Source organism: Amborella trichopoda, chromosome 2 (assembly GCF_054954075.1).
Source record: "Amborella trichopoda isolate Santa Cruz 75 chromosome 2, AtrichopodaSantaCruz75HAP2 v2.0, whole genome shotgun sequence".
Classification (NCBI taxonomy): Eukaryota; Viridiplantae; Streptophyta; class Magnoliopsida; order Amborellales; family Amborellaceae; genus Amborella; species Amborella trichopoda.
The window spans coordinates 48,152,258-48,179,216 of NC_142337.1; the positions used below are offsets into that span (position 1 = coordinate 48,152,258).

Here is a 26,959-nt window from a genome sequence, read left to right on the forward strand (position 1 = left end):
GGCTTCAAGCCTTCAATATGCGCCCGCTAAATAACTCCATTACTTCAGTAGCTCGTGATGGTGTGCAAATCCACTCCCGAAAATCCAAAAACCATGCAGATGTCACTCCTGAAACTCCAAGAAATACTTCGGCAAATTTTGAAGACTTGAAGATGGACACTCCAAAAAATGTAATGCTGGACTGCTTAAAGGGCAGGAAGCCCTTTTCCAGTGTTCTTTCCATAATCGCCAAATTGAACATATCTTATTTCCAATACTTGCAGTGCTGAAACTGCATTTTCAGCATGTGAGATAAACCCAGAGTCCCGTAGAGAGAGAGAGAGAGACTTTATTACCTCTTCCTTGCTGCTATGTTACATGTCTACTTTTGACACATGAGATTTGAAACAGAAACACCCAATCTCAAAATTAAGCTTTCAAAAAAAATGCAAAGGTTGAACATCAAATGACAATGTACTTTTATATTAAAAAATTTTAAAACAAAAATCAAGTTGAAGCATGTAAGTTCCTAAATTATCAGTAGAAGTGACATGTATTAAATGTGTAAGCAAGCGTTAAAAATCCTATAAAAATGATAGTCCATGTTGTGCTTGAGCTTAAGCAATTTAAAAGTATTTATAGTTGGTATTCAACCTTAAAATGGCAGGTCTCTCCAAAAGACAAATGTATAGTAATTCACTGTGAGATGAATTATGTTAGCTGAGTTCATAAAAAACAATTACGTGCTTTTGCGGAAATAGGCAGTCGGTCCTTAAGGTGTTCACAACTGCAACAAATTGTCCCAGTTGCAAATGCACGCTGAACCATCGCCCCTACCTCCCTCCCTCCCAAATATCCAAAAAAAAAAAAATAATAAAGTTGTATATACAAAGATTGAGAAGTGAGGCCCCCCACTCTCCATGTATGCCAGACTAATTATTGGATCTACAAAACACTAGTCTATAGGGCTAATGCATTCTCATTCTTCTGCCGAAAAAATAATTGAAGGCGATTGAATAGGAATATCAAAATTTCCGCCTGGCACTATCATGTGCCTAGTGAATTATGAAGAACAACAAACTATACAAGGCATAGTGATCGAGGCTGAACCAATGGGGGTGAAGGGGTCTGTGGAGCCCATGCCAATCTTTGGTTTGAGATTTTAAGGTCCGCAAGTCTCACATCGTCCCTGCCATAATAAAAAGAAATGATCAATTTCCCACGTCCCCTTTACTTTTCTAAAGTTATATTTATGTCATATAAATTATTTGAGAAGTCCAAACATTACTAAGAGTAGTCAGTAGTCACACTCACACCAAACTTGTTATTATTTGTACAACGCATGAGTTGTGCTTTATATCCTAGTATTCTGTTATTATGGTGAAATAGAATACTTAGCTATGTTCATAGATAAGTGGGTTAGTGCTGCATTGCTAAGATATTGATATCTCATATACTCCTGTGGCTGTAGGTACTCTTCGAGTATCCATTTATTTCTAAAGCATTTATCGCAGAGACCGCAGCCCAAGCCATGGCAGTTTGTGAGCATTATTACTTCACAGAAATGGCATGCAGAGCTTAACAAATGGTGTCCAACAGATTGTTCTGTTTTTCTCTCTCTATTTTATGATGATGATGCTGCGTTAAAGACATGGCAAGCTGGCAATAATGGCCTCGCTCAATACATAACAGAAAAAAGTCCCTGGCTCTATCAAGATCCCCAAAGAAACATGCTGAGGAACATCAGTAGCACATTGACATGTGCCACAGAGTTGCAACGCTAACGGTGAACTTTACTATTTTTTCCAGCCAGGAAAGCTTGTAAGCTCTCCTTTCAAGTGTTCCTCCAAGACTTAGCATAAGCAATAAGAGGCTAGATGAAAGTTCAATTCATCATGTCTCGGAAATGGATAGAAATGAAACAGATGGTTACAAGTAATTCCTGGAAAAAGGAACTAAAAGACAAAATATATTCCAAATCCAAATTTTGGCTCTTATTCATTCATATGTGATATACTGGCACTCACATTTAAGAAAACTATGAACCAAGATCATTTTTCTTTGCCATGCAAAAATTTCATTGCAATAAGCAACCGGTCATTCCAAGAACTTGATAACTGGATATTTTATATGTTGAATAGCAATGAACCAAGACAAATCAATATTTCAATTGTTGGATTTTTGTCAAAAATATTTCTTTTTATTTCCTTTATAATATTTCCAATGATATTTGATAATAAAAATTTACCACAAGAAACTTGAGACATTTCTCTGGCCTACACATTCACCTTGATGTCTCACAAGTTGACTTAGTTGACCAAGAATATCTTCTCCATTAAAATCCCAAAACTCCTAAATTCCTAGCTTCTGAATAATATGTAGAGAGTGCAATGCTAGCTTATGTTGTTCTACACTAGGAAGCTATGTGCACTTCTTGAAACTTGTAGCACAAATTTCTGATATAATGAGATGTACGCACGCTTCTGAGGAAAGGGAAGAAGTGCAAGGAGGCAATTACAGTACTTCTAAATGACGCATCTAACTCTTTTGGCAAATGTAGGTTGCTCAAGTTAATCTTTCATGGTAAGGCTCACAGCTTCCAAGGACGTGTTGCCTAAAATTTGTTAATACTTGTTAGCAAGCTTTAAAAACAATCAAACATTTTATTGAAGGAAAAATTTTATATAAGGTTGCAACCTTAAAATGTAGAAATAAAGTTGCACCTAAAAAATCCATCATAAAAAGTTGTTCGCATATTGGAAAACCCTCTAGTTGATCATCTCAACATCAAGATGTATGAAAATGAAAATAACAAAAGATTTTGAATCCACGAAATGGTGTATCTTGCAACACATTATCTGGACCATCTATTTTCAAGATTTTCATGTGTTTATAAATTTACTTGATTTGAATCATTTTTAAAGTTCAAATTTTCATAATTAGAGATGAAAATTGATTCTCAAGCCATCCTAACAAATTTGTATATCAAATTTACATTTATGAAAATATTTAGAGGTGTGCCTTATTTGGATTGTTTAAGGTTGCAACCTTATACAAACCACACCATTTATTGAATACGTTTAAGATACCTCTAGTTAAATGTTAATGCACAGGAGGCTTGCAGTCATCACTTTTTATTAGGGGGGTGAGTATGTAGTCATCCCTTACAACTGCTTTAAGTATGCTATGCGTAACATGACTCAATACTTTTTTGGTTTTATGCATGCTAAGTGTTATGAGACTCATTTTCTTATCTTCTTATCAGAAAATATTCTTCCTTTTTTTGGACATTTGTCCAGTGAATTCTTCATAAAAAGCCTCCAGAAATGTCCTATTGTTGATTTAAACATATTTGATTTCCTATTCTTCTAGATTTCAAATAGAGAACCATAATAACCATGACCATGTAATAAAAATGCTTGCAACTAAAATGCACTGAACATGGGATTCATTTGTCTCCTAGAGCCCCTAATTAATGTCCATTTAACATAATCATGTCATATTAGACTGCAATGTTTTGATAAGCACTGCTTGGACTCATCAATCACGGGAAAGGCCAAAATACATTTGTTCCGAAACATGGGAAGGTAATATTTGCATCAAACAGAAAATTATTCCAAGAAAATAATAATATTCATATGGAAATCATATCCCACAATCATGTTAAAAGACATTTACCTGGCAAGTGATGTCAACTCATGAATTTCTTTGACTGCTGCAGAAACACCATAGAGAGTCATCTTCTTTACCTAATTGTCCAAGTTCAGGCAACAGAAAGAAATGTAATGCCATGAGAGATAGGATCAGCTATGAAGGGGAATTTACAAAGGTAAAAGAAAACAAAATTGAGACGTTACATCCAATTTGTCTTCTTTAGATTCGTGATTCTTTGGCAGTGACCGGAGTTCATCAGTCAACTGGATACATTCATGCACGTTCTCAGGCGATACAAATTCCATAGCCACTTTTAGGCAGGACTGTATTAAGGAATGCATTTCATGTCAGTGCAGCCAAATCTCCAGTAGTTCGGATCGGCTAAAAGGATTAAGTCGTAGAATTCTAAGGCTTAACAAGAAATTAAAAGAAAGGGCAAGCAAGCAGGATGGCAAAACAATACTAATTATAACCATTTGGTGAACTGCTGAGCAGAAAAAAAGCAGAAATAAGAGATAGAATGAAAAAGATAAGAAAAACCAAGCAAGCTGCATGGCAAAACATTATAACCATTTTGTGAACTGCTGGGAGGACGAAAAGCAGAAATAAGAGATAGAATGAAAAAGATAAGAAAAACAAATATTAACATTCTTCCAAAAGTAACAGACATCTCCTGAACTTTGTGTGGAATTCAGAAATGCTCATGTTATTGTTCTTGAAATGGCCATACTCAATATCTGCTTGGCCCCAACCACATGAGGAACTCATGAACCTCAACTACCAAGGCTTCAAAAGAGTTTTGTGCCTGTAAGATAAAAGAGTTGCTTCCCTATAACTATAAGACAAATTTTGGCAAATGCACCATGCGCTAAAAAGCCAATGAAAATATGATGGCTTAAGGAGGACTCCCATCTCCAGCCATTGTTCTCCTAGTATTATCAGACCCAAAAAAAGCACATATTTTAGCCAAACAAAAAAAGAAAGAGATCAGCTAGTACACAGTGCTTTTCCTCTACTCGAAAAATCTAAATCAGAGCAACAAAGAGTTGACCAGGAATCTACACATGGAAGAAAATCCCCCGATAATATGACAGAGTTTCACAGGCATTGCCCTAGGGGTAATGCAGTTCTTTGTATGTTAGATGTACAAATGCTCCTAGAGCATGCATCAGTGGTCTGCATGTTCATTAGACACATGTCCATTTAATTGCGTAAACTTAGCAAATGCATTAAAGGCAACTACTTATATTTTCTTTAGAAAATTGCAAAAACGAAAATATAGTTTATTATATATAAAGAATGCCCCTCCCCTTTAATGTTCACATTTACCACGATTAAGTTACCTAGTTTCTCTACTTCCTACAGTTGTACAAATTTGGCTGAAATCAGCAGAAATTTGGTTGTCCTTTTTCCCTTGACTTTAAAAATTTTTTTTTTAACGGTTTTCATCCTAGAACAAAGTAAAATTCAAAACCCCATATTGACTACAACGTGAAAACGTCAAAACAATTCCCAAGCCCCAAAATTCGAGACCTTGAACACTTGCATGAGCCTATTGGGGGCAAAAATAGCTAAAAACAGCTTTTTGTTTTATGCTAGTTTCTATAGAGATCTATTATACCCAATTAAGATATATAGTCCAACATGTTTTGAGTCCCACAAGCACTGGGAACAGAATGTACTTGTGTTATTAGTTTCTTGGAGATATAGCGAATAGTATGAAGTCCAGCACAAAGTTACCAGGATCTCTTAACTTGGTGGCTATCCCAGCGACCCCATATTTCTGAAGCGGGATCTCGAGTGGATCCCAGTCCTATATTGAGGGAACACGATCCCATTCCCTCAGGAAATTATTGACATAGTTCACACCCATGCCAGATAAATCTCTTAAAAGGAAACAAATTTTAAATGCATAATAATTAAAAATAAAATAAATATGATACAAAATCATGTGCAGTATATTTTACAAAGAGAAAAAAAGAGCTGCAACCCATTGCTGGTCCCGCCTACGCAGGGTCCCGGGAGGGGTGAGCTGGAAACGGTCCTAACCTTTCTCTTTTTATGCACAAAGTGGCCGCTCTCAGGACTCGAACCAGCGCTCTTGCGCTGGCTACCCGAGCCTTTTACCATCACACCAAGTGATGGCCCCAATTTTCCAAAGAGAAAGTGATGCTTTAATCCACCCCATCAGAAAAAGGAAAGTCTTAAAAATGCATGTCAATCAAAAGTAAGGAAATATTGATGGAGATCCTCATACAACATATTTGCTTTGATGGGGAACATGTGCAAACCTAGGAAAATCATAAAAAGAAAGTCCTTGATGCAATGGTTTCATAATTGTATTAAAGAAGGGATATCGGGTCCATGTTTAGCAACTTTGTACGAAAACTCGTCTCTCTTGTTTCTCTCATATTTATTCCCTTTCTACTATGCTTTGGTTTCTTTTTTAATTTATAATGGAGTAAGACAAGAGAAGGAGAGGACCTATTTTGGCCGAAATTCATTAGTACCTTCTGTTAAAATTTTAAATAAATTGATCAAATAAATAACTTTGGTATATTATTGCATAGGTTTTTTACTTGAGAAGAAACATATATTCCTAATATATTTATGGTGTATCTAATATAGCCTAAATATAATTTATTAAGATTGTGTTTTTTTTTTTTAATTTCCATAATTTTTTATATATTTATTGTAAGAGAACTTCTATAACATTCCTAAAGAAGGAAGCTTCTATCTAGTTCCCACTCCCACACTGACTCCCGCATCCAACAACTATGTATTTTTTATTAATTTCCATATTTTTTTATATATTTATTGTAAGAGCAACTCCCGAAGAAGGAAGCTTCTAACTGGTGAGGATGAACCACACCCGACCCCACTCCCACACCAGCTCCCGCTTCCAGCAACTATGGTCCAACATGTTATAAGCTGCCAGTGGGGAAGGCACAAGACAAGTACTCCAGGTTAACCTAGGACTAGAAAACTTAAATCATACATACCATGGCCAAGTGGGATGCATATACTTGGGTTTGTGAACACTTGTAAAAAATGACGAAAAATGAAATACATAGTCATTTTACAGCATACCTTCCTCTTTAGTATCTAGCATTTTGAGGATCTTTAGGTTGACTAATAATCACCTTTTCAAGGAACAAAATTATTCACTACATTACTCACACAAAGAGGCCCTCTTTGCTCGCACATTTCTGAAAGTTGTTTTCTTTACCGTTTATAGCAGAACTTATGGAATAACTAAGAATCTCAGAATTTGCGATTTCGCAGAATTAAAACTCTATCGCAGAACTAAAACTCATGTGTTCACATTTCTGAAAGTTGCAATATATTTATATTCATAGCAGTACTCGGATAGCTAAGAATCCATGAATTCGTAATTAAATTCATGTGTACCTCCTCCGTTAATGACGCAACTTGACTCAGTTCCACACAATTCAATTTCTTCGAAGTTTATGTTTCGAAGTTATTTATTAACTTAATATCCAACCTTTTACTTCTGCTAGTCTTACACACTCATACCAATACAATTAATTAGATAGAAGCTTACGATGTGCAATGCATGAGGAATGTGTCTTGTGCATTTTTTGTCCTATATATCCTCTTACTATGGTTATCTTTAAATCCAAATCTCATCCTGGTTGGGAGGCAAACTTATTTATTTATTTGTCTATTTATTTTTTGTGACAGAGGTGGGTAGGAAATTTGATTTCTTAGAAATGAAAATTTTCACATATTGTAGAATTTCATTTCAATTAATTTTGGTTTTTAGGAATCATTTAAAATTTCATTTATTTTTCCTAATTGGATAAGTTATATTTATTTTTTCATGTATCAAATACATAAAACTCCCACCTCATGATTCAAGGACCATCTGAGTTTGTTGCCCTAATAATAAGAGCATTCCCCAATTTCTAACACAACTTATGGCCACTCATGTAATGATGAGCAATGATATTGAGAAAATCTTAACATACTCAAAATCTGCAATCTGGGGACAAGAGAAGCTTATGGAACCAAAAGTACTTCTCAATAAGGACATTCTCATGGAGCCAGCCAAAACTACCAGCAAAGAGATATCCATGCAACTTCATTCTCACCTTAAGATTTCTAACTTGATGCGGGCACCCCAGAGGAATAAAGATTGCCTCTCCAATGTGCTGCTCAAAAGTCCAAGGCTCCACTTCTACATTTGGTAAACCAGAAAAAGAATAAAAAGTCATCGGTAGTAGTCTCTTTTGGTTATCTCAAACTAAAAATTGAAAAATATCAATATTTCTTACGGAATTCCTCCTTGAGCTTTCTTTTGTGTGCCTCAGTCAAAAAGAAAATCTCATCATGAATGGGATGAACAAACTGTCACAGTGACAAAAATATGATTAGATAAATGCTTTAAATTAAATAGGAATAATATAATGAACATGAGAATTCCCATTTTGAATACTGTCCACTTACATGTTTAACTGGGGAGCAATATGTATGCCAGAATTCATTGGAGTGTTTCCTAAGGTATTCCTGTAGCTTCGGAACATCTTCTCTACGAAATACATCCCATATTGCGCCGCAAGAATCAGCTATTGAATTTCCAACAACGCTTGGAGGTTCCCTGCACTTTGCTTGACTAATTGTCCCACTACATTCAGAATTTTCAGAGCTTTGAGAAGTACTGCTATTGCTAGATTTTTGCTCTTCATTGTCAACATAATTCTTTTTGGTGGCCACAGACATAAAATCATCCAATACAATGTTAAGATCTCTCTCTGCTGCAGTACCAATATCAAGGTCTTCACTGGATTTTGAAGTAACACCAGAAAGAGGTGAATCTTCAGCAGCGGGTAAAGGCCGGAGTGGCTTGCCACCATCAATATCAGTCAGTGAGCTAAGAGTGTCAGCTTCTTCGACATATTTTCTTACAGAATATGCATCAGGCTGCATCTCATAAACCGCTGGGTCCTTACTAGTGCTAAAAAAATCTTTATGATCTTGACTTGTATGCTTTCTCTTTTGCCGTTCTTTCTTGGTAGCTTGTTTGGGGCAAAATACAACTTCTGCAGTATGTGCTAAAACATTCACCTAATTTCAAATGTGCAACATCAATTAGGCTCGTGAAATTATGAAGCTATTATTCAAGACAGTGATGACAATTATGTTTTCTTTATATAAATGCAACCCATTTTAGCAAGAAGGAAACAAATAAACTCAAGAGGTAGCTCACCCAGGAAAAATCAACTCATAAGGCAAAAACACCAAAGAGGCAGAACTAAATGACTGATAAATCCAAGCAGATAAACAAATAAAAGAAACTCAGGTACACCAATTCCCAGTTCGTTTCTTTCTCTTCTTTCTTTTTCGATCCGTCACATGAACGGGAGCGGACGATTCCTCGTCTCTGCCTTTTCGGGGAGCAGCGCAGCCAAGCAAGTGATTGAATGAGTGGGGGGCCCCAACAGGACATTTCCATGACATTAAATAAGAGGGTACCGATAGGAACTTGTGGAAACTGCAATCTCATTCATAATGCTATGAAGGTGAGGGGAAGTGGACTATGTTTCATAAGATATGTAGAAGGAACCTGTGAAATCCACACAAAATGCTTTCGCATGTTTTTTGGCTGCCATTTTAAAACCTCAATTTCTGATGAAACTATTCTAAAATTTGGAAATCACCGAAACTCGCTGCAAGTCTTCTGGAAACACATGTCCATTTAATATCAAACGAAACACACACTCTCTCCCCTGAAGTCCATTTTTTGCGACAAAAATGACCAGGAATATTGAGTTTTATTGGCCTGAAAATTGCTTCTGTTCTTTTTAGATTTGAGGAGAATCAATTCGAGTATTGAAATGGAGGGGACTCCCTCCCTATTCTTCTTGGTTTCTCATGGATCTGCAAAAATTAGGGTAAAATTTCATCTTTTTTGCACCAGATAGGCCTGTATTCTTTGAGGACTGGGGCACCAACTGTGCCAGCATTACCATACATTGAGAGCTCTACAAAGATTTGGCCAAAACAAGCAAGGATTCAGGTTTCATTGAGAGGAGTTTAAACTGTTAAGGGGGGGAACTATGTCTTGATATTAGCGAAGGAGGGAAATGACAACATGAATGGTTAAACAGCTTATGTAATGGACACCCCACTACCAGGTTCTTCTTCCAAACCCCACAAACTTCTCTCCTCTTTCTTCCGAGTTCATCTTCTTTTGTCCTCTCCATTGCCTTCTCTCTCCTTGGAAAGAGGGAGGCCCCCACCCTGCCTCGCTGCCTGCTCTTTCTAGACTTGCAAAATGTACATTAAACAAACCAAAGATGCCCACCCCATAGTTAATAGTAGGATTTATTCCCCCCTACACAACTAACACTGGAACTTAAATCACCTTGGGAACAAATCAAATGGTCCAGCCCTGCCCCTAGCACAAGACACCAGAAGCTGACCCCAAGGACCCACATCTTAGAATCAACCAGAAGCTTCCAACCTAACCTGCTTCCAATTCCAGGGAGCTCACACAACGCAACCACACCTACACACAAGCCGCACAAACCACAACTTCCACAACCTCAGACCCAGAGAGCCAACTCACAAACACACCCTTTTGTCTGCACCTATCTCATCTCAAACTTCTTCAAATCTAGAGAGGTTTCCTTAACAAACAAACTGGCACCCTGAAACACTCATGGACGGCTCGCTTCTCCCCCCCAAGGGATGACATTAAGAACATATGAAAATGGGCTGTCTCCACTTGGAACTCAGCCTAAGTATCCTGCCATACTCTATGCAATGGATACCACTTTTTCACCTTCCCCTGAGGACATGGCTCATAAAGCCACCAAAAATACTAACCTCACTTTCAGAAGAGGACAAGTATCTCTCTCGATGGCCATCATCATTGTTTTCAAATGCGCTACTCTCCCCAAAGAGCATCGCATGGGGGCGCATATGCACTTTGGTGGGATGCGTCCGCATATGCGCCACATCCCACTGCATATGTGGCCACATAGTGCTTCGCGCATATGCACTACATAGCTTGTGGGCAAAAATAGTGCTACAAGCATGAGTATTTTAGTCATCCCCTCCCTAAATAAAAAACACAAAAAACAGCCACACTCGTGGGTGTTTTCGGATTAAATGAAGAAGAAAAAAATTTAGGTGGAAATTATTTTTTGCAAAAAATGGTCGATTTGCTGTTGGTGTTGGTTGGGTTGTCTATAGGGATTAGCTTGGGCGTTGTTTTGGGGAAGTTTGAGCATAGATTCGTCAATATATCGAGTGTTTCAAGAATTGTTAGAAAAACCGGGCGATCTAACCGGTAACCGACCGGTTAGATCGGAACCGGCAAAGGCCAGCTCAGGTTTCGAGAGGTTTTGGTGATCGGCTGGTATTTTAGAAATAAAAATTCAAAAAAATGTATATAAAATCCCAAAAATAAAGAATTTGATTTGTAATACATCTTTTAATATATTTTACATTATGGTAAATATTAAAAATTGTTTTGGTCACTAATACTCACTTTTAAATTCATTTTTTTATTAATTTTCAACTTCATTTGAATGCACTTTGTTTTTATCATTATTTATACGCTTTTCATATTTTAGTTTTTTGCATCTTTTTTATTTGTTTCAACAATTTTTTGGCCACCTGGGACTTGCCCAATTAGAACAATTGAATCGGCCGGTTTACCGGTTAGGCCAGTTAAACCGCTTCTAGCCCCATGTCCGGTTAACTGTTCCGATTCGATTTTGCGAACACTGGTTTCAAGGGCGGAGTTTGCAATTGCGATTATGGTTTTTGGATGTTTATGAATTATGATAATATGATGACTTCTAGTGGCTTCTATAAAGTTATTTTCAAGTTTCTAGTTTCTATTTTCTAGTGTCTTTTAAAATGGGATTCAAAGTCTCCAAATATATGATAATATTGGAGTTAATGAATAAATTAAACACATACGATCACATAAATCACCTCCATAGTTTTTTCATTCATTAACCTATTTTTTGATATTTTCTAGAATTTTTAATATTTATTGACCGCATCGAGGTGATGTGCCCGCATCTGGAACACATCGGGCAGCACCCCCCCCCCCCCCCCCCCCAACTGCAACGGGAACGCATCCCGCATTTTAAAACACTAGTCACCATCTTTTTCGGCCATCATCCGTATTAGGAAACGGGTCCTCATCCAAGGCATCCCTTTGTATGAATGCCAATTCTCACCCTTCAAAGCCATACGACATTTGTGGAGTTTTCATCAAACTTGAGTATAACTAGTCGAAAGTCTTGCCTCTCAAATATGTTATCATCCAAACTAAACCTACAGTGCCTGATCACATCAACATCCAAATCAATAAACTCTGCCACTCAGTCTCAATATCCAGCCTAGACAAACCACATACCAAACCTCTGTTATCACAAACCACCACTCTCCAACCAAGAGCCACAGTTCACAAACACGTCCCAAAGGTGATGCTGGGAACACAGAGACAGGGGATGGAACTTGGTGATTCGCATAAGTCGCCAGTCCAAACATCACCCAGGGAAGCAATATGGCAAAATAAACGAACAGCCACACGCATAGGATCCAACCACTCTCCGCCCCACACTGCACCATCGCGCCCACGCAGCCCCCCCCCCCCTCTCCAATCGCAGACCTGGCACATGTCTGCCAGCCCCCAACAAACCCTGTAATCTGGCCAACAGCAGCACCTAGCCATACGCCCGAACCACAAAATGCCCCGGACCCTTTTCCAACTCTAACCTCCAAGACAACATCCTACCCCAAATCTCAAACCCGAACCCCAATGCACCTACTTAAATGCCTTTTATCAGGCCCTGCCAGCCCTGCTTCAATCCCAAACTTAGCCACATTGCCCACAACCTCACCCCCACCCTCCCCCCCAGGACCTTTTCTTGTCGTCTGAAGCCGGCAACACAACCCCAACCCCATCAACCGCACATCATACTGCGAAAACGACTTTTGTTACCCTAGATCCAACCAACGTGACAATCATGAAAAACCTCGAGTACCAACCTCATTTAATGCCCAGCCACCTTGTAAACCACTTCAAAGTCATTGAGGCGTAACTTCATCATTCTCTGCTGCCTGAAGTCACACATTGGATACACACCTCTTGAAGGGAGTATTTAAGAAACCTCCTCATCAATCACGAGATGATGCTTACCCTCTCTCGTCAACAACCACTCTCAAGTCCATCAATACTCTCGTTCATCATCGTGATGACCAGTCCACATTACCTGCAGCCCTCATCCCCGAATCGATATTCTGACTCCCCCTCATGATGACCACCCTCCCATGATCCTTCTCTATCCTTCTTGGACACATTGCCTCTACCACCCTCCATCTTGTCAATCAATAGCTGCCTCAAACCTACAACCTCATGTCCCCCCATCTATCCTCACACATGGCAATCCCACCTTGAGCATACAAACCCATGCCTCATCATAACTCCCTTTTTCTCCCCACCACTCATAACTCTTTTTTTCTCCCCTCCTTCAAACCACTACTACAACTTTAGCCCTTCCAACCTCTCTTCCCTTTTCCCATTCCCTGCATCCCCTACCTCTCCTCTATCTTCTCCCTCACCCCGCTCCACAACCCAATCCTTTAAACTCTGAGCCCTATGGACAAACCACTAGTTTTCGCCCAACTCCCTAGATGACCCTTCCCCACCACTTCCTATAGCTAACTTACCCCCAATTCCCATGCCTTGCTGAGAATCTTCTTGAAAGTTATGATCTCTTTGGTCCCCACTCCTACACTTTCGCTTCTCTCAACTCAACGGTAGACCCCTTCAAGATCCCCCCACACATTGCTTAACACCCTAGTACTGACACCGTCCCCCCCCCTCAAAAAAAACCCACCAAAAAAACGAAACAAACCACTCTTTCATCTTGCTATTCTCTCCCTAATCTCCCTGCCCCCGACCTGCTCTCTCAACCATGGGCACCTGCTCCTATATTCTAGCTTATCTACCCTTATCAATTCCCTCCCGAACATCCAACCGACTACCAACTACAATCTGCCAGAAGCCATATACTGACCCACATCACCTCAACCCCACTATTACCCATCCTCAAAATCTCTCAATCACCTTGCCATAGACCCCATCCACAACCACAACTGTCCAAGCCGTTCCTTTAGAGTCTGCCCCAGATAGCTCTCTTTATCTGCACCACAAGGTACCACAGCAGCTTATGGACAAGGAGAAAGAAGCTAGCACCCTGTGGACGAGGAGGAGACCTAGAAACGAATAGATGAGGAGATTCGATGCATTGACCACGGTGAACCCCACCATGAGGAGAAGCTGGAGTTAATGGGCTTCAGCTATGATGGACTAGCTTCCAACCTCTCCGAAGTTTGGGCCAAACATCTAAGAGACTTAGACTGGCAACAGGTCACCCATAGGACCATCAAAGACCTTTTCTCTTCCTACTTCTCTCTGCCACACACTTCGGTAAGCCTCTTTCTTTGGAGAGCTTCCATAGCATCCACACTTTGGTCCATATGGGAGGAGAGGAATTCATGAAACCTTCTGAGGAATCAAGAGACAACTTCTGCCCCACAACTTAGTACAGAGGAGGAATCCAAAAGCAAGTCCTCTGTACTAAGTTCATGTACTTGTTACCATCCCAGCATCTCAGGAAACAAAAGCAAGTCCTCTAGCCCCACAACACCCGCATCAAATATTTCAAATTACCCGGCAGATTTTTCTGGGCAACTTCAAAAATCGAATTCCTATATGTTAAAATATACATGGAAATAAACTGCTAGATGATGCAGCTCTTATGGAGAATTTGTTAAAACAGTTATTTTTCAGTATCGCTCATAATGCCTGCCAAAGAACAAGAAATCATGCAAGAAAAGGAACACTTGAACTCAACAGTTCTCCAATGCAATGCATAAAACTCATAAACTAAGTCTTCTGCAAAATAATAAATCCATTCAAAAAGTACCCAAGTTCTTGAAAATAAGAAGACTACGATATTATAAGGATAATTTAACAAATCCATATGGACAAACAGCGAAAAAAAACAGCAATACCCCCTAATACTAGAAATAGGTACTTTGGAATTGATAATTTTTCAAGTCATGGTCCAATTACATTTCCAGGAGGCCCTAAGTAAGTAATATGAGCAAAGAGACCAGACAATACAAAATAATATGAAAACCCATTATGATAATGTGCACGTCTGCGTATATTTAAATATAGCAAATGTGTATATCGCCAGAGGTGGACATACCACATCACATAAGTCATAGTGCAGCTTTGTTACAGAATCACCTCTTCCAAACTCCTCAGAAGTCCCATAACCAATATATGTTCGTGGGCCAAAGTCAGACTTCAGGACATCCTTTGGCAGCTTGACTGCCAGGTTAAGGAGACCATCACTTGGACTAGTATATTCCTTAAAAGGTAATGCACTGATAAATTCAGCTCTATGTTGTGGAAGGTGTTCCTCAAATACTTTAGAAGAGGGCCAATTTTTCAATTTCAGCATCTGAGGCGACATTTTATCATGCATGTGCCCCTCAAAATAACCTTCAAAGAACTGATCAATACTGATATCTACCTGCCAGTTATCATAATGAATCTTTTAGCTCAGATAAAAATTAACATTTTCATGGGAACAAACTATATGCAGATGCACCCAAAAGGAAAAACAACTCCAAGTTTCAAAAGGTTAGCACCACTTGAAGAAGCTCTACCACTACAAACAAAGTTATAAAGCAGTAAGAGAATAGAATAACCGCCCACAATGTACCAAGCAGCTAAGCAATAATCTGTGGTCACTATCCAGTAATAAATTGAATTGCAGAATGATTCATGTAAAATCTCTTCAGTTGTAATGGCTGGATGCAGCAGACTACTAAAATGAGTATATTTTCAAAGGACTAACCAAGGCCTTGGTAATTAGATAGACAATCTTGTAGGACTTTTCAAGAACTAAGGTTACAAGCATGCTAAAGATGTCTAGTAACAGAGATTATAAGAACATCTCATGTGGAAATCTATGTTCCTGTGTGTCAACCTGCAAATATTTGTTACAGAGGGCCACATAAAATGAGCAACATATAGATTTTTGGGAAATTTATCAGAATACATTTAAAAGTTTCAACTACTTAACGTTTTACCCAATGTTCAAAAATGTATAGGCAGGTGCCTAGGCATTTTGGGGGCCTGGCCGCTTAGGCGGCCACCCAAGAACAGGGATGGGTAGGGTCTATTCACATAAGAATTATGATACAAGATATAATAATTATTATATTTATTAATTAATACCCATAAGATTTGGTTTTGGATATCAAATATTCACAAAATATCAATTTCATCCGAAGTTTATGACTATTCACAAATATACGTCCAAATTGATAAATGTTCCATCTACAAATATGTAAGAATATCAAAAAAGTAAAACAAAACTAATAGGATATCAAAACACCACAAAATGTACAAAAAAAGAACCAATCATTCATAAAGGAATTCGATATAGGCCCAATTTCATCGTCCAAATGAGTTAATAATCAATTAATCACCAAAAACATAATCTTTCAACTACAAACATGTAAACATATCGTAAAAATAAATAAATAAAATCAAATGATTCAAAACATATTTATTACATTATAGCAAAACAAATCAAAAACCTTAATCAAATATCATAATGGCATAATGCTCTAAAAATATCAAAATGAAAATGATGTCAGCCTGTCTACTCAGCCGCCAAAAGTCCTCACTATTGACAATTAGAAGCTCCGAAAACTACCACGAAGCATTGCTTTTGATTTCGAAAGAAATCGAAATTTATCAATCTTTTGATAAATCACAAAATCGAAGTTTTTAAAGAGTTTTTCTCTCTCCAAATGGCTCGGATTTGGTTTTAAGGGTTTAGACTGTAGCCGAGGGCATATTTCTGCCCTCAGCAACCTGCATTGAGGCGGTGCCTAGGCGGCTGTGTTGACCTTGCCTGCCAAAGCGGGCACCTAGATGCCCCGCCTAGGTTCTGCCTAGGCAATTTAGCCAATTGGCCACCTAGGCGGTTGGGCGACCAAATTTTCGAACATTGATTTTACCCTTGGTTTAATTTGATAAATTTCAAAACCCATTTGTATGTGTAATTTAAAGGGCAATTGAAATTTGATCAAAAGAATTATGGGCTATTTGAAATTAGATTAAAAGGAGAAGATTTTAAATAATTGAAATCCTAGGTGTAGTTTGATACATATCCCAAGATATTATTTCTCCCAGTTTAATTGATGAAAGAATGTTTGCGTGTTATCACCACAATTCTATGCTTGAGATTATACAAGCACAAGCTAGAGAAGAAGCACCACCAATTGGTAGTTTTTCACCAAGGATTGAGTAAAGTTACCTTCAGTCCATATATGACAGCTTCTTTCTTTTTGTGATAAAAAAGTAATGTACAGTGGGGTGAGATCAACAGTCAAGGAGATGCTAAAGCAACATCCCAAAGGAAGAATCAGTTTCCACAATGTTAGATGATATAATTGTTTTAACTCCAGCATTGTATTAGATGCTCTATAAAGGTCTCGGATCAAAGAGTTCCTGGGGAACAAAGGTGACCTCTATCCAGTCCAATAAGTTGGCTTTGAGATGCTGACCACAGTTGTGATAAGGACTCAAAATTCCTATTTAACATGTGATGTCAGATAAACAAAGATCAAGTATACTGTCAAATTAACCCTTCACTAAATTGAAGTATTCGAAGCAGAAGTCAAAATCGTCAACAAGATAAAATAAGGGCCAGAAACTTCATGATGCAAACTGTCAACATAAAATAATCAAGTGCTAATGTCAACAACATTTATATTATAATCAAGTAAAAATGTCAACAACATTTATATTACAGCATACACGATTAACAACATGAAAAATGTCAGAAAGCCCAACCTGACACCAATTCAAGCAATCAATAGCTTTAACTGTTTTCACTTCATTCTGAAGTTCCATATTTCGTTGGTCAAAAATTGCACGCAACAAGACTGTTGGTTCCCAGCTTAACCTAGAAGTATCTCCAAGCACATTTCGAACTATTATTGGCTGTCCTCTAATCCAATGGTGCTGGAAATGCTCAACGTCTTCAGCTTGGATATCTTGGGCTGTTGGACAATATAAGTAGTTGTCATCAGAGTGTTCCCTAGCAGAAGCCTTCCGTAGCGATTGATCATATTCACTGACCTTATTACCAACTTTAAAGCAAAAGGTACAGCAAGAAGAAACATCTGATGTGTCGGGAAAGTCATAACTACAAGCTATTTCCTCTGCATTTCTTTCCAACTCAGAAATCCAAGTGGCTGGGAAAACACACTTCAAGTCCAGAATGCATTTACCACAACCCCCCAGTTCCTCAGGTGGGCAAGGAATGGTACCATCAGGGTTAGCTATCCATTCACATAAAGGTGTTGGAGAGAACTGCAATGACTGACAAGGACTTAATGCCAAGGGGCTTTGCATAAATTCTCCTCGATAAGGATCTCGAAAATGGGAGTAAGCTCTGCTTCTGTCTAGGTACTCGAGCCTCTTAACTTCCATGAGTCTACATAACTTACCTTCCCGGATATCTCGGCAACAATTTAGGCAAATGTTATAATGACACCTTGAGCAACTTCTATGAAAATCCACTATAGAAGTTTTGCAGTTATCACTGATCCAAAAGGGCAGGAGTAATATTAGATTCTCAAAGGTAGCCACTGGGATAGTGTGCAAAATCTATATTGCATACTACCTAGAGTTTAGTATAAATAAACATACCAGTATAGTTGCTTTCCACAACAGCTTTCCACTTGTTGAATCTGAATGGCGGATGGCACTTCCCCTGCTAATATGAAAACATATCAGAGGACCAGTATTATACTGCACAGAAGACAAAACCGAAAAGAGCATTGTTTATAGGGAAAGGTTTCTATACTTCCCCTACAGCATAGAAGATCTATGCTTCCCCTTCCATCCAGCTGTCCAATTTTGATCAAGAGAGCCACTCACCATTTGATCTTAGATCCGACATCTCAAAATATTTTATTTTTAGTTTTTTTATAAAAATTGTATGAATATGAAATTTGGTACGTGTCATCTTCTCATTGGGGCGCACCTATAAAAAATATTAAAAATAATTTTTGGATAAAATATAATGACCAAAATACCCCTTGAAACTTTCAGGGGTATTTGGTCATTTTATTTTATTGGAAACATTGTTTTTATATTTTTCGCTAGTGCAAGTTTAATAGAGGATTGAACGTCCAAAATTTGGTGTCAAAATAGTTTATACAAAAAAATTAAAAATAAAATAATGTAAAGACATGACATTGTGATTGGGGCAATCTTAGCCCTCCATTCAGAATGGACCGTTGGATAAGGGGAAGTATATAAGTTTTATGTCGTAGGGGAAGCATAGAAAACTTGCCCTTGTTTGTATACCCCGTAAATTGGCTTCCATTTCCCATTCCATCTTCTGTTCAAAATATATTTGTTTCAACACAGGAAGAAGCATGCATATCATATAATGTGCGTGCCGGATTTTATCCACTTTATTTGCCTCCCTTAATGAATCCTGAAGTAAGAGATAAGAGTCAGAGAGACCACTTAGCAACACAATTTAGTGTATTGGCACAAAAAGGTGGAATAATAACTAGCTCAGGAAGAGAAAGGCAGAATGCCTCAAGACTAGACCTTCACACTGTCTACAGCACTTGAGCATTCATTGCAATTGCAATTCCCATGGCATACTGGACAACCCTTCTGAACTCCACCCGCTGTCAAATCAGGGTACCTGTAAAGAGAAGTTCATAAAGCCTTCTATGTGAAAATATGCATCAAACAAATTATTCACAAGAAATATTAAATATCAAAATGTCATACAGAATACTACACAAAGTATGTCCAGCATGAGCGGAACAATACCTAGCCCATGAATCATACAACCAACAAAAATATAATGTGATTTATAACCAATATTGAATAACAAATGCTGTTTTGATAAGTAACGCATCATTTCATGGGATGAATGCATGGTATCAAATCCTACAATGTACAGACATGAAGGCAAATCCATGCAAAGCTGAAAAAGAACAAAACAAACAGGACTAAGCACAAAATCAACCAAACTAAAAAACATTAAGGATGTAACCATTAGAAAGACATGACCCACAGGCACCAATGATTCACTGTTTACAGTTATACCTCCACATCCCAGAGAAGATGGCTAAAAATTCTTTGATGGAGATTGAGAATCTCGAAAAAATGTCTGCAACCCTCCAGGACAAATGATATTTGACCATCTTGATAACTAGAGTTTATGCAAGGCAATGAGATACTTCAAAATGCAGGAGGTAGATTGAACTAGGGGCCCGAGAACAGTAAGAAGGACCAAATACTCTATATTTAGCATCATATGAACCTCTCAGCCAGATGAAAGTCAATCAAACATCCAACAGTGACTTCAGATTAAAGCAACCCAGTCCAGCTAGGTTCCAAGATCCAAATAATGGGGGTCGCCATGTCAAAGGTCTTACAGGTTCCAACATTCAAGCCCCTGTACGCTGCACCAATGACCAGTCTTAAACTAGATCCAAGAGTAAATTGCAAATGATTAGGGGCTAGGAGATCAGCTTATCTCAGAACCATGAAGAAATATAGTCACAATTCAAATAAATGCTAATAAAAGTGCAATAAATTGCTCTGCTTCCCGGCACCTTAAAAAGTAGCCATGGGGCCTATTTTCCAAAGGATGCACTCTCACTGATTACCACGGGTTTTCCATAAACAAAGGAGAAAAGCCACAGACCACAGTATAAAAGAAAAATCCCAAATATGGGCTATAGATATCACATATCAGACAACCATAACTTTCTCTACAGATAAGGCAGACTTTTGGAAAGTGGAGACCATGGTGCTGTAAAGTATCTCTGCTGAACTCATTCCCAAACTACAACGAACAATACAGTTGTAGGCACAGCTAAAATGTCAATCTTCTGTTATTTCAAATACATCTTTTGAGGTATTTGACATAGAAGGACACTCATCTTGAAGTATCTAAGCATCATAGGTCCTAAAATGCAAGGGCCACCTCTGGTTAATAGTAGATTTTTGACAAAGCACAGTCCTCTAGTAGCAAGGCTGTCAAAGTTCTTAAGGTTTGCATAGTTTATCCCATTTAAGCAGATGGAATTTCCTAAAATCATGATTCCTTCAAACCCTCGCCATGAGAAGATCGTCTGGGTTTGTCTAACTTGACTACCACCCTGCCTGAGCTCCAAGTAAAGAAATATAGTATACCAGAATAGTGCTTAGGACTACTCTAATGGGAATAAATCCATCAGCTCTGACAGTGTCAACTTACTCTTAAGCCTCTCCAACATTTGATCCCACAGGGCTTTAGTTCGCTATCTGGATCATAAAGGAAGATCAATATATTGAATTGGGATGCTATCCACTTCACATTTTAGATTGAGAATCAAAGGACTCTGACTTATAAATTATAAAAGAAAAGAATTCTCACACATATTTTGAGAAACCAACAGAAATATGTTTCTGCCTAGAAGCCTAGTTGGAGGATCTCACTATCAGCACGAAATTTCAAAGAATCAAACCATCATTCAAACTAGCACCTGATAGTGTTGTTGCTAAGGACTGCTTTGAAACCTTCAATTCTGCCAACCTTTTTCCCTGCTAACCAGGAATGGGTCTCCCAGCTGAAGGAAACCTCTGCTCCTAAAACCTCTCATGGTGAGCAATTTGTGAGAATCAATGTTCAAAAAGGAGGCGCCAGCCGCCTAGTAGAATGGGCACCCAGATACCTCAGACGCCTTGGGGGGTTGGTTAAGGGGCATTGTGTGTGTGTGTGTGTGTGTGTGTGTGTGTGTGTATATATATATATATATATATAGATATATATATATATATAGATATATATATATATATATATATGTGTGTGTGTGTGTGTGTGTGTGTGTGTGTGTGTGCATGTGCATTCGTGCGTGTGTGAGGCCTTGCATGAAATACGTAAAGATCATTTTCTCTTTTTCTTATCTCATAGGGTAGGGTAAGAGGGAGTGAGCATATGGAACCATGTTTGTGAAAGAGAGGTCTTGAACATTTGGAGGACGTTCTTCTTTTTCTTCTGATACTAAGATAGAGAGAGAGAGACTATGCAAGAGAGAGAGGGACCTCGCATCCAACATTTGGAGGTCAGAGTCTGTGAGAGAGAGAGAGGAACCTCACATCTAACATTTGGAGGTCATCTTCTTCATTTTCTTCTTCTTTCATGTAACGAGAGAGCATATGGGTCCATGTGTGTCTTTGTGTGTGTGTGAGAGAGAGAGAGAGAGATGTAGAGAGGCCTCACATCGAATGCTTGCATCTTCTACTTTTTCTTATATGTAGAGAGAACATATGGGCCCATGAGAGAGAGAGAAGGGCCTTAAATAGGCCTTAACTTTTTCTTTTTTTAATGGCTTTCTTTTGCCTAGCCACCCCACTTTGAGCCAGCCTAGTCAGGGGCCTTGCACATGCCTGACTAGAAAGACACCCTCCTCACCTCTGCCCCTGCCCCCCCCCCCCCCCCCCGCCCCGCCCCGCCCCGACCCGAGGCTAGGCTACGCCTAGGCCCCGGGTGGCCGACTTGTCATCGGTGGTCAGGATTGAGAAAAAGAGATGCGCTCCCCAACTGAGCTCTTTCATACCATTACCAAAACTATTCATGCTACTAGATAATCAAGAAATGACCAATCTACAATATCATATATCTTCCAATCTATATTTTCCTTATCAGTGATATGATGAATTCGTGTGTTATTAGTGCCATATCTAAAATTTTTGGTCATGAAGAAGTGCATCTGGGGATGGGGAAATAATAATGGAAAGACTCCAGCTATAAATTTCTAGATGCTTACCACCAAATTCATGTCCAAACAACTTATTTTTTCTGGCCCTTAGAATCGTAGGAATAAGCAGATAAAGGTGGAGTTTAGGCCTAATTTCAACCTAGTGCAGCCATGAAACTAGTGGATCAGGATCTTCCTTGCGGACATCCTAGGCTCCCGGCAATCTTAGAAAAATGCGAGCAGAAAACCATATAGACCTAGTGCTAGACCTCTAAGAAGTGAAAAGATTGCAAGCCTGAAACTTCCACTACAGGGTATCAGTGAGCAATAAGGGAATGCATCCAGAGGAAGGTATTCTGATGAAGGCTTGAACTCTCTTTGGATGAATAGAACTGGTGTACGACATTACATCTTCTTAATGTGCAATACTGCAAGCCACTTTTGATATGATGAATGAGATTCTCTTCTGCATCCCTTATCAATCTAGTAGACAGAACTTGCACTTCAATACCCTTCCTTAAGTCACACAAGATTTCTAGTTCCGATATGTCTACTGCAATCTATGAGTGCCATGGTACTCTGGTTTTGATGAATATTTTTGGCTTCTATCCTCCGCTAATAGCTTGGGGACTTCCTCCCTCCTAACCATGAATGGTACCTCTTCAGAAACATGTGTATTCTAATGAAGTAAGATTTCACACCTATACTTCCTCTCATGGTCTACCTTGAGGAAACCCTGCAATCTATGAGTGCCATGGTACACAGGCCTTGATGAATATCATTCACTTCTATCTTCCTCTAAGAACATGTGGATTTCCTCTCTCTTACCCGCAGCTGATACCTCTTCAACAAAATTAAGTGTTCAAGTGAAGCAAGATTTACTACTTATACTCTCTTTCACTGCCATGAGTTTTTTCAAACAAAAAACCTATTGTCAACCTGCTCTTCCATCAACACAGTTTCAGATAGCAAGCATGACCTGACCACATGCCAGTGAATCCAGAGGGGATCAATCCTCTTCGACTCGTGAATAGTCACACTCCTTGGAGCCTTTAAGGATATTCACTCCTTGGAGCCTTTAAGGATATTCACTCCTTGGAGCCTTAAGGATGCAAAAATGGTTGACTCCAGAATTTCAGTCGCTGAGTCTTGTCATCACCAGTTCTCATGGTTATTAGACCATGTAAAATTGTCCCCCTCCATTTCACTTAGTTATTGAGTTTTCAATCCCATGGAACCGTACTACAAGCTTACGGGTTCAAATTTTCTTCATTGAGTACAAAAAATCAGTATGCTCATGTCTAGCAACCATTGAGCCTCTAACAGTAAAGCACCCTAATCCAATAACAAGTAACCACTTCTTACTCTTAAGTAGAGATCACCTGTGCGAACAACAACATGACAAATAGGAAGGCACTCACTCAATTAAATGCTGTGAGACCTCTAATTACAAGATAATTTTAAGAATTTAAGATTGACCATTGACAATGTAGATGGCCAACCCAAAAAGATTTGAATCGTAGTACACATTGCTTCTGAATAAAATAAGAATAGAATTTTATAAGGGAAAGAAACTGAATGTGTGAACGTTTTCAAAATGAATTCAAATAAGAACATCCATTAATTGGATGAAATAATAAACAAAAAAGCATTCACTCAAGAAAAAAGCAACTAAATTTAACTCACATTGCACAAAGATGATAAGAACTCACCATTTATTTATGCAATCCATGCAAAAACACAATGTTTGGCAGCTTGAGCATCGAACACCAATGAAATCATCCCTCCTCTGACATTGATGGCAACTTTTGCTCTTAAATTTAAGCCTAGACTTTAACCCACTTCGTTTCCATGGAATAATCTAAAAGCAGAAGTGTATAAGTAAAACCTCCAATGCTTTAAACTAATACTGGACCTGAAATGCCTGAAAATTAACAAAAGCAAGTTACCTGAACTGCTTCTTGGTTAAAAGGCTCTGCGTTCTTTGATCTAACCGGCCTCCTAGCCAACAAACCAGGAGCCAAACCCAACACTAACCCTAATTTCTTGTTAAAAACCCCAACCTCCTTCTCTGGAGCTCCAGCAATTGCCATTAACCCGTTAGGAAAATCCCTAGTCCTTTCCCCCACTCCAGAAACCCCTTTACTCTTCTTCCTCTCCATCCTCCTCTTTATCACTCTCCATATCAGTTCCTCAGGTAACTCAGCTTCTTTCATCTTCATCTTCTTCAAAACCATCTTAAAAACCCTCTCAAACTTCTCAGGAAACCTTTCTGGAACCTCTGAATTCCTCCATTTCTTCTGCATTTTCAACGCTGAATACCTCAAACTTTTATGCATTTTCAACTGAACGGGCCTAGAGTGAGATCGCCTGTTCTTTCTTGGCAACTTCAGGGACTCCGGAACTGGTTCTTTCTTGCTTCGTTTTTGGCCTTGAAGGTGATGGATCTCGCATAGAGCTCGGCCCTCCATTGCAGGGCGAGTGCACCTCCACTCTCGACCATCAGTTCTCCGGCACCTAAGATGGTCAGGCACTGGTTCTTGTTTCTTGGTTCGATTCTTTTGGCCTTGAAGGTAATGGATCTCACATAGAGCCCGGCCCTCCATTGAAGGTCGCGAACACCTCCATTCTCGACCATCGCTTCTCCTGCACCTGAGATTGTCAGGTGGGGTTTCCTCTTCCTCCATTGATGGGGTCTGAAAACCACTTTTGACTGGTTTCGGCGGCTTTCAAAATACCGCCTCCCGCTTAGCAGGAGCAAGATAGATGGTTTAAGGAGGGAGGAGATAGAAAAGGGGTTTCTTTGATGCTATTACTCTCTCTCTCTCCTCTCCTTCTCCTTCTCCTTCTCCTGTGTCTTTAATATTTTGGATTGCAGTGATTTACAGGCGTTCCGTAAAGGCGTTTCCCTTCAAGATTTTGTTGATGTTCATCGAGGCGCGACGCGTGGCGCCACGTGGAATCCAAATTTTTAAACCTAGGTTATAGAAAATTTTATACATGTACTCTTTTTTTTCCTGGATTTTCAGAAAAATCAGATCCCCTTTGCTACTACTACTTGGGAGGTCAATCCAATCCATATGCTGTTTATTGTCTTTGATTTCAAAAGATGAGTGCTTTATTTTGCTTTCAAAAAAAAAAATGGAACCAGTTATTTTGACACAAAGTGTGATAGATTTGGTAGCTTTAAGGTTTACGCCAATTTATCTTAGTCATACCTGGATAAAGTCGATTGAATCAATGTGAAACCCTTTGACTTAAGGCACATTGAACCCCTTCAATCACACAGTGAAAATATAGCATCTTTTTTTTTTTTTTCTTACTTTTTTTTGAGGTAATACAGCTGCCCACTTCCACCAACAATTTAACTTACAAAGTTTAAGAAAGTATCTAAATAGCTAGCTGATTGTCTGATCTTCTACAGGAAGTAAATCAGTGAGAACTGGTTTCTTCCATGTACTATCATGGGTTCCATTTCCGAACTCATTTTGATGTAATTTGGCCGAAAAATAAGAAGCACTTCGAAACTTTCAATACATGGAATGATAGATATTGAGTGGCAGAAGTTTTGCCCTTGCCATTCCAAAGTTGTTTCGCATTAGCGCAATACAAGGACTCTACTCTCCTTTTTATAAACATTTTAACATATTTATAGACCATTTTCTCTATTACCTTATCATTTTAATTCTCGTTTTAATATCATATACGCATGGAGGCGCACAATCAATATTTTACTGAGGGGTGATTTCTTGAATTTTATCTCAAGATGCATAGCTTTAATTAAGTTTTTCTTTCTCAGCATCTGATTTGCTTGTTTCAATGCTTATCACTAACATTCAAGGTCTTTTGTTTTTTTGAATGTCAACTTTCAAGCTTGTTCTTTTCAATGCTTCTCACTAACATTCAAGGTCTTTTGTTTTTTTGAATGTTAACTTTCAAGCTTGTTCTTTATGTGTTTTGCAATTACATTGAAATAACAAGAGGACAAGAGGTCTTTCTATCTCTTGGGGATTAACGCAGAATGAAGCAGCATTTTAAAGTTCGCTCCTTCCTAATTGGTGTTTTCTGAGAATTTATGCTTTGACAGATAAGAGCCAATTGCCTTGCCATCATTAGAAAGAAAATAATTTTTTTCTTTGATTGAGCTAGTTGGACAAGGAAAACGATTTAGTGGTTTGGCAGTCCACAATCAACATATTATTGGGCACCGAAAGGACGATTTGTTTGATCGAAAAATGTTTCATATCATTAGTTCGAGTGTCAGTTTCAAACAAAAAATAGGACTCAGGAGTTGAAAAAAAAAGAAACTCCAACTCAACTCCCTCTCGAAGACATAATCTGAACCATATATTTTGGATCACATATAGCGTGCTAAGAGCTCAAAGGCAATTTTTTCATTTTTTTTGCATTATTCAGGTCTTGGATCTAAATATTATTGAGAGCAAACATAATCCTCTATACT

General features: G+C 38.6%; 1 protein-coding gene across 1 annotated transcript; it reads right to left on the reverse strand.

The window, feature by feature from the left end:
* Positions 1 to 596: 596 nt before the first annotated feature.
* Positions 597 to 25,331, reverse strand: LOC18426427 (lysine-specific demethylase JMJ29). Its single transcript, XM_088858372.1, has 13 exons — positions 24,447 to 25,331; positions 24,210 to 24,358; positions 19,346 to 19,445; positions 19,094 to 19,226; positions 18,431 to 18,494; positions 17,570 to 18,323; positions 14,901 to 15,230; positions 8,104 to 8,721; positions 7,932 to 8,004; positions 7,749 to 7,834; positions 3,837 to 3,956; positions 3,658 to 3,728; positions 597 to 1,168 (listed from the first exon to the last, which is right to left on the reverse strand). The coding sequence occupies exons 1-13, from the start codon at positions 25,182 to 25,184 to the stop codon at positions 1,060 to 1,062; spliced, it is 3,345 nt and encodes a 1,114-aa protein (XP_088714498.1). The 5' UTR covers positions 25,185 to 25,331; the 3' UTR covers positions 597 to 1,059.
* Positions 25,332 to 26,959: the final 1,628 nt, after the last annotated feature.

Excerpts from the sequence above, each read along its gene's own strand:
- LOC18426427 (XM_088858372.1), bottom strand. The coding sequence starts at position 25,184 with ATGGAGGAAGAGGAAACCCCACCTGACAATCTCAGGTGCAGGAGAAGC. Across the intron at positions 24,359-24,446 it reads TTAACCAAGAAGCAGTTCAG|ATTATTCCATGGAAACGAAG; the intron begins GTAACTTGCTTT and ends TTCTGCTTTTAG. Across the intron at positions 3,729-3,836 it reads CTAAAGAAGACAAATTGGAT|GTAAAGAAGATGACTCTCTA; the intron begins GTAACGTCTCAA and ends TTGGACAATTAG.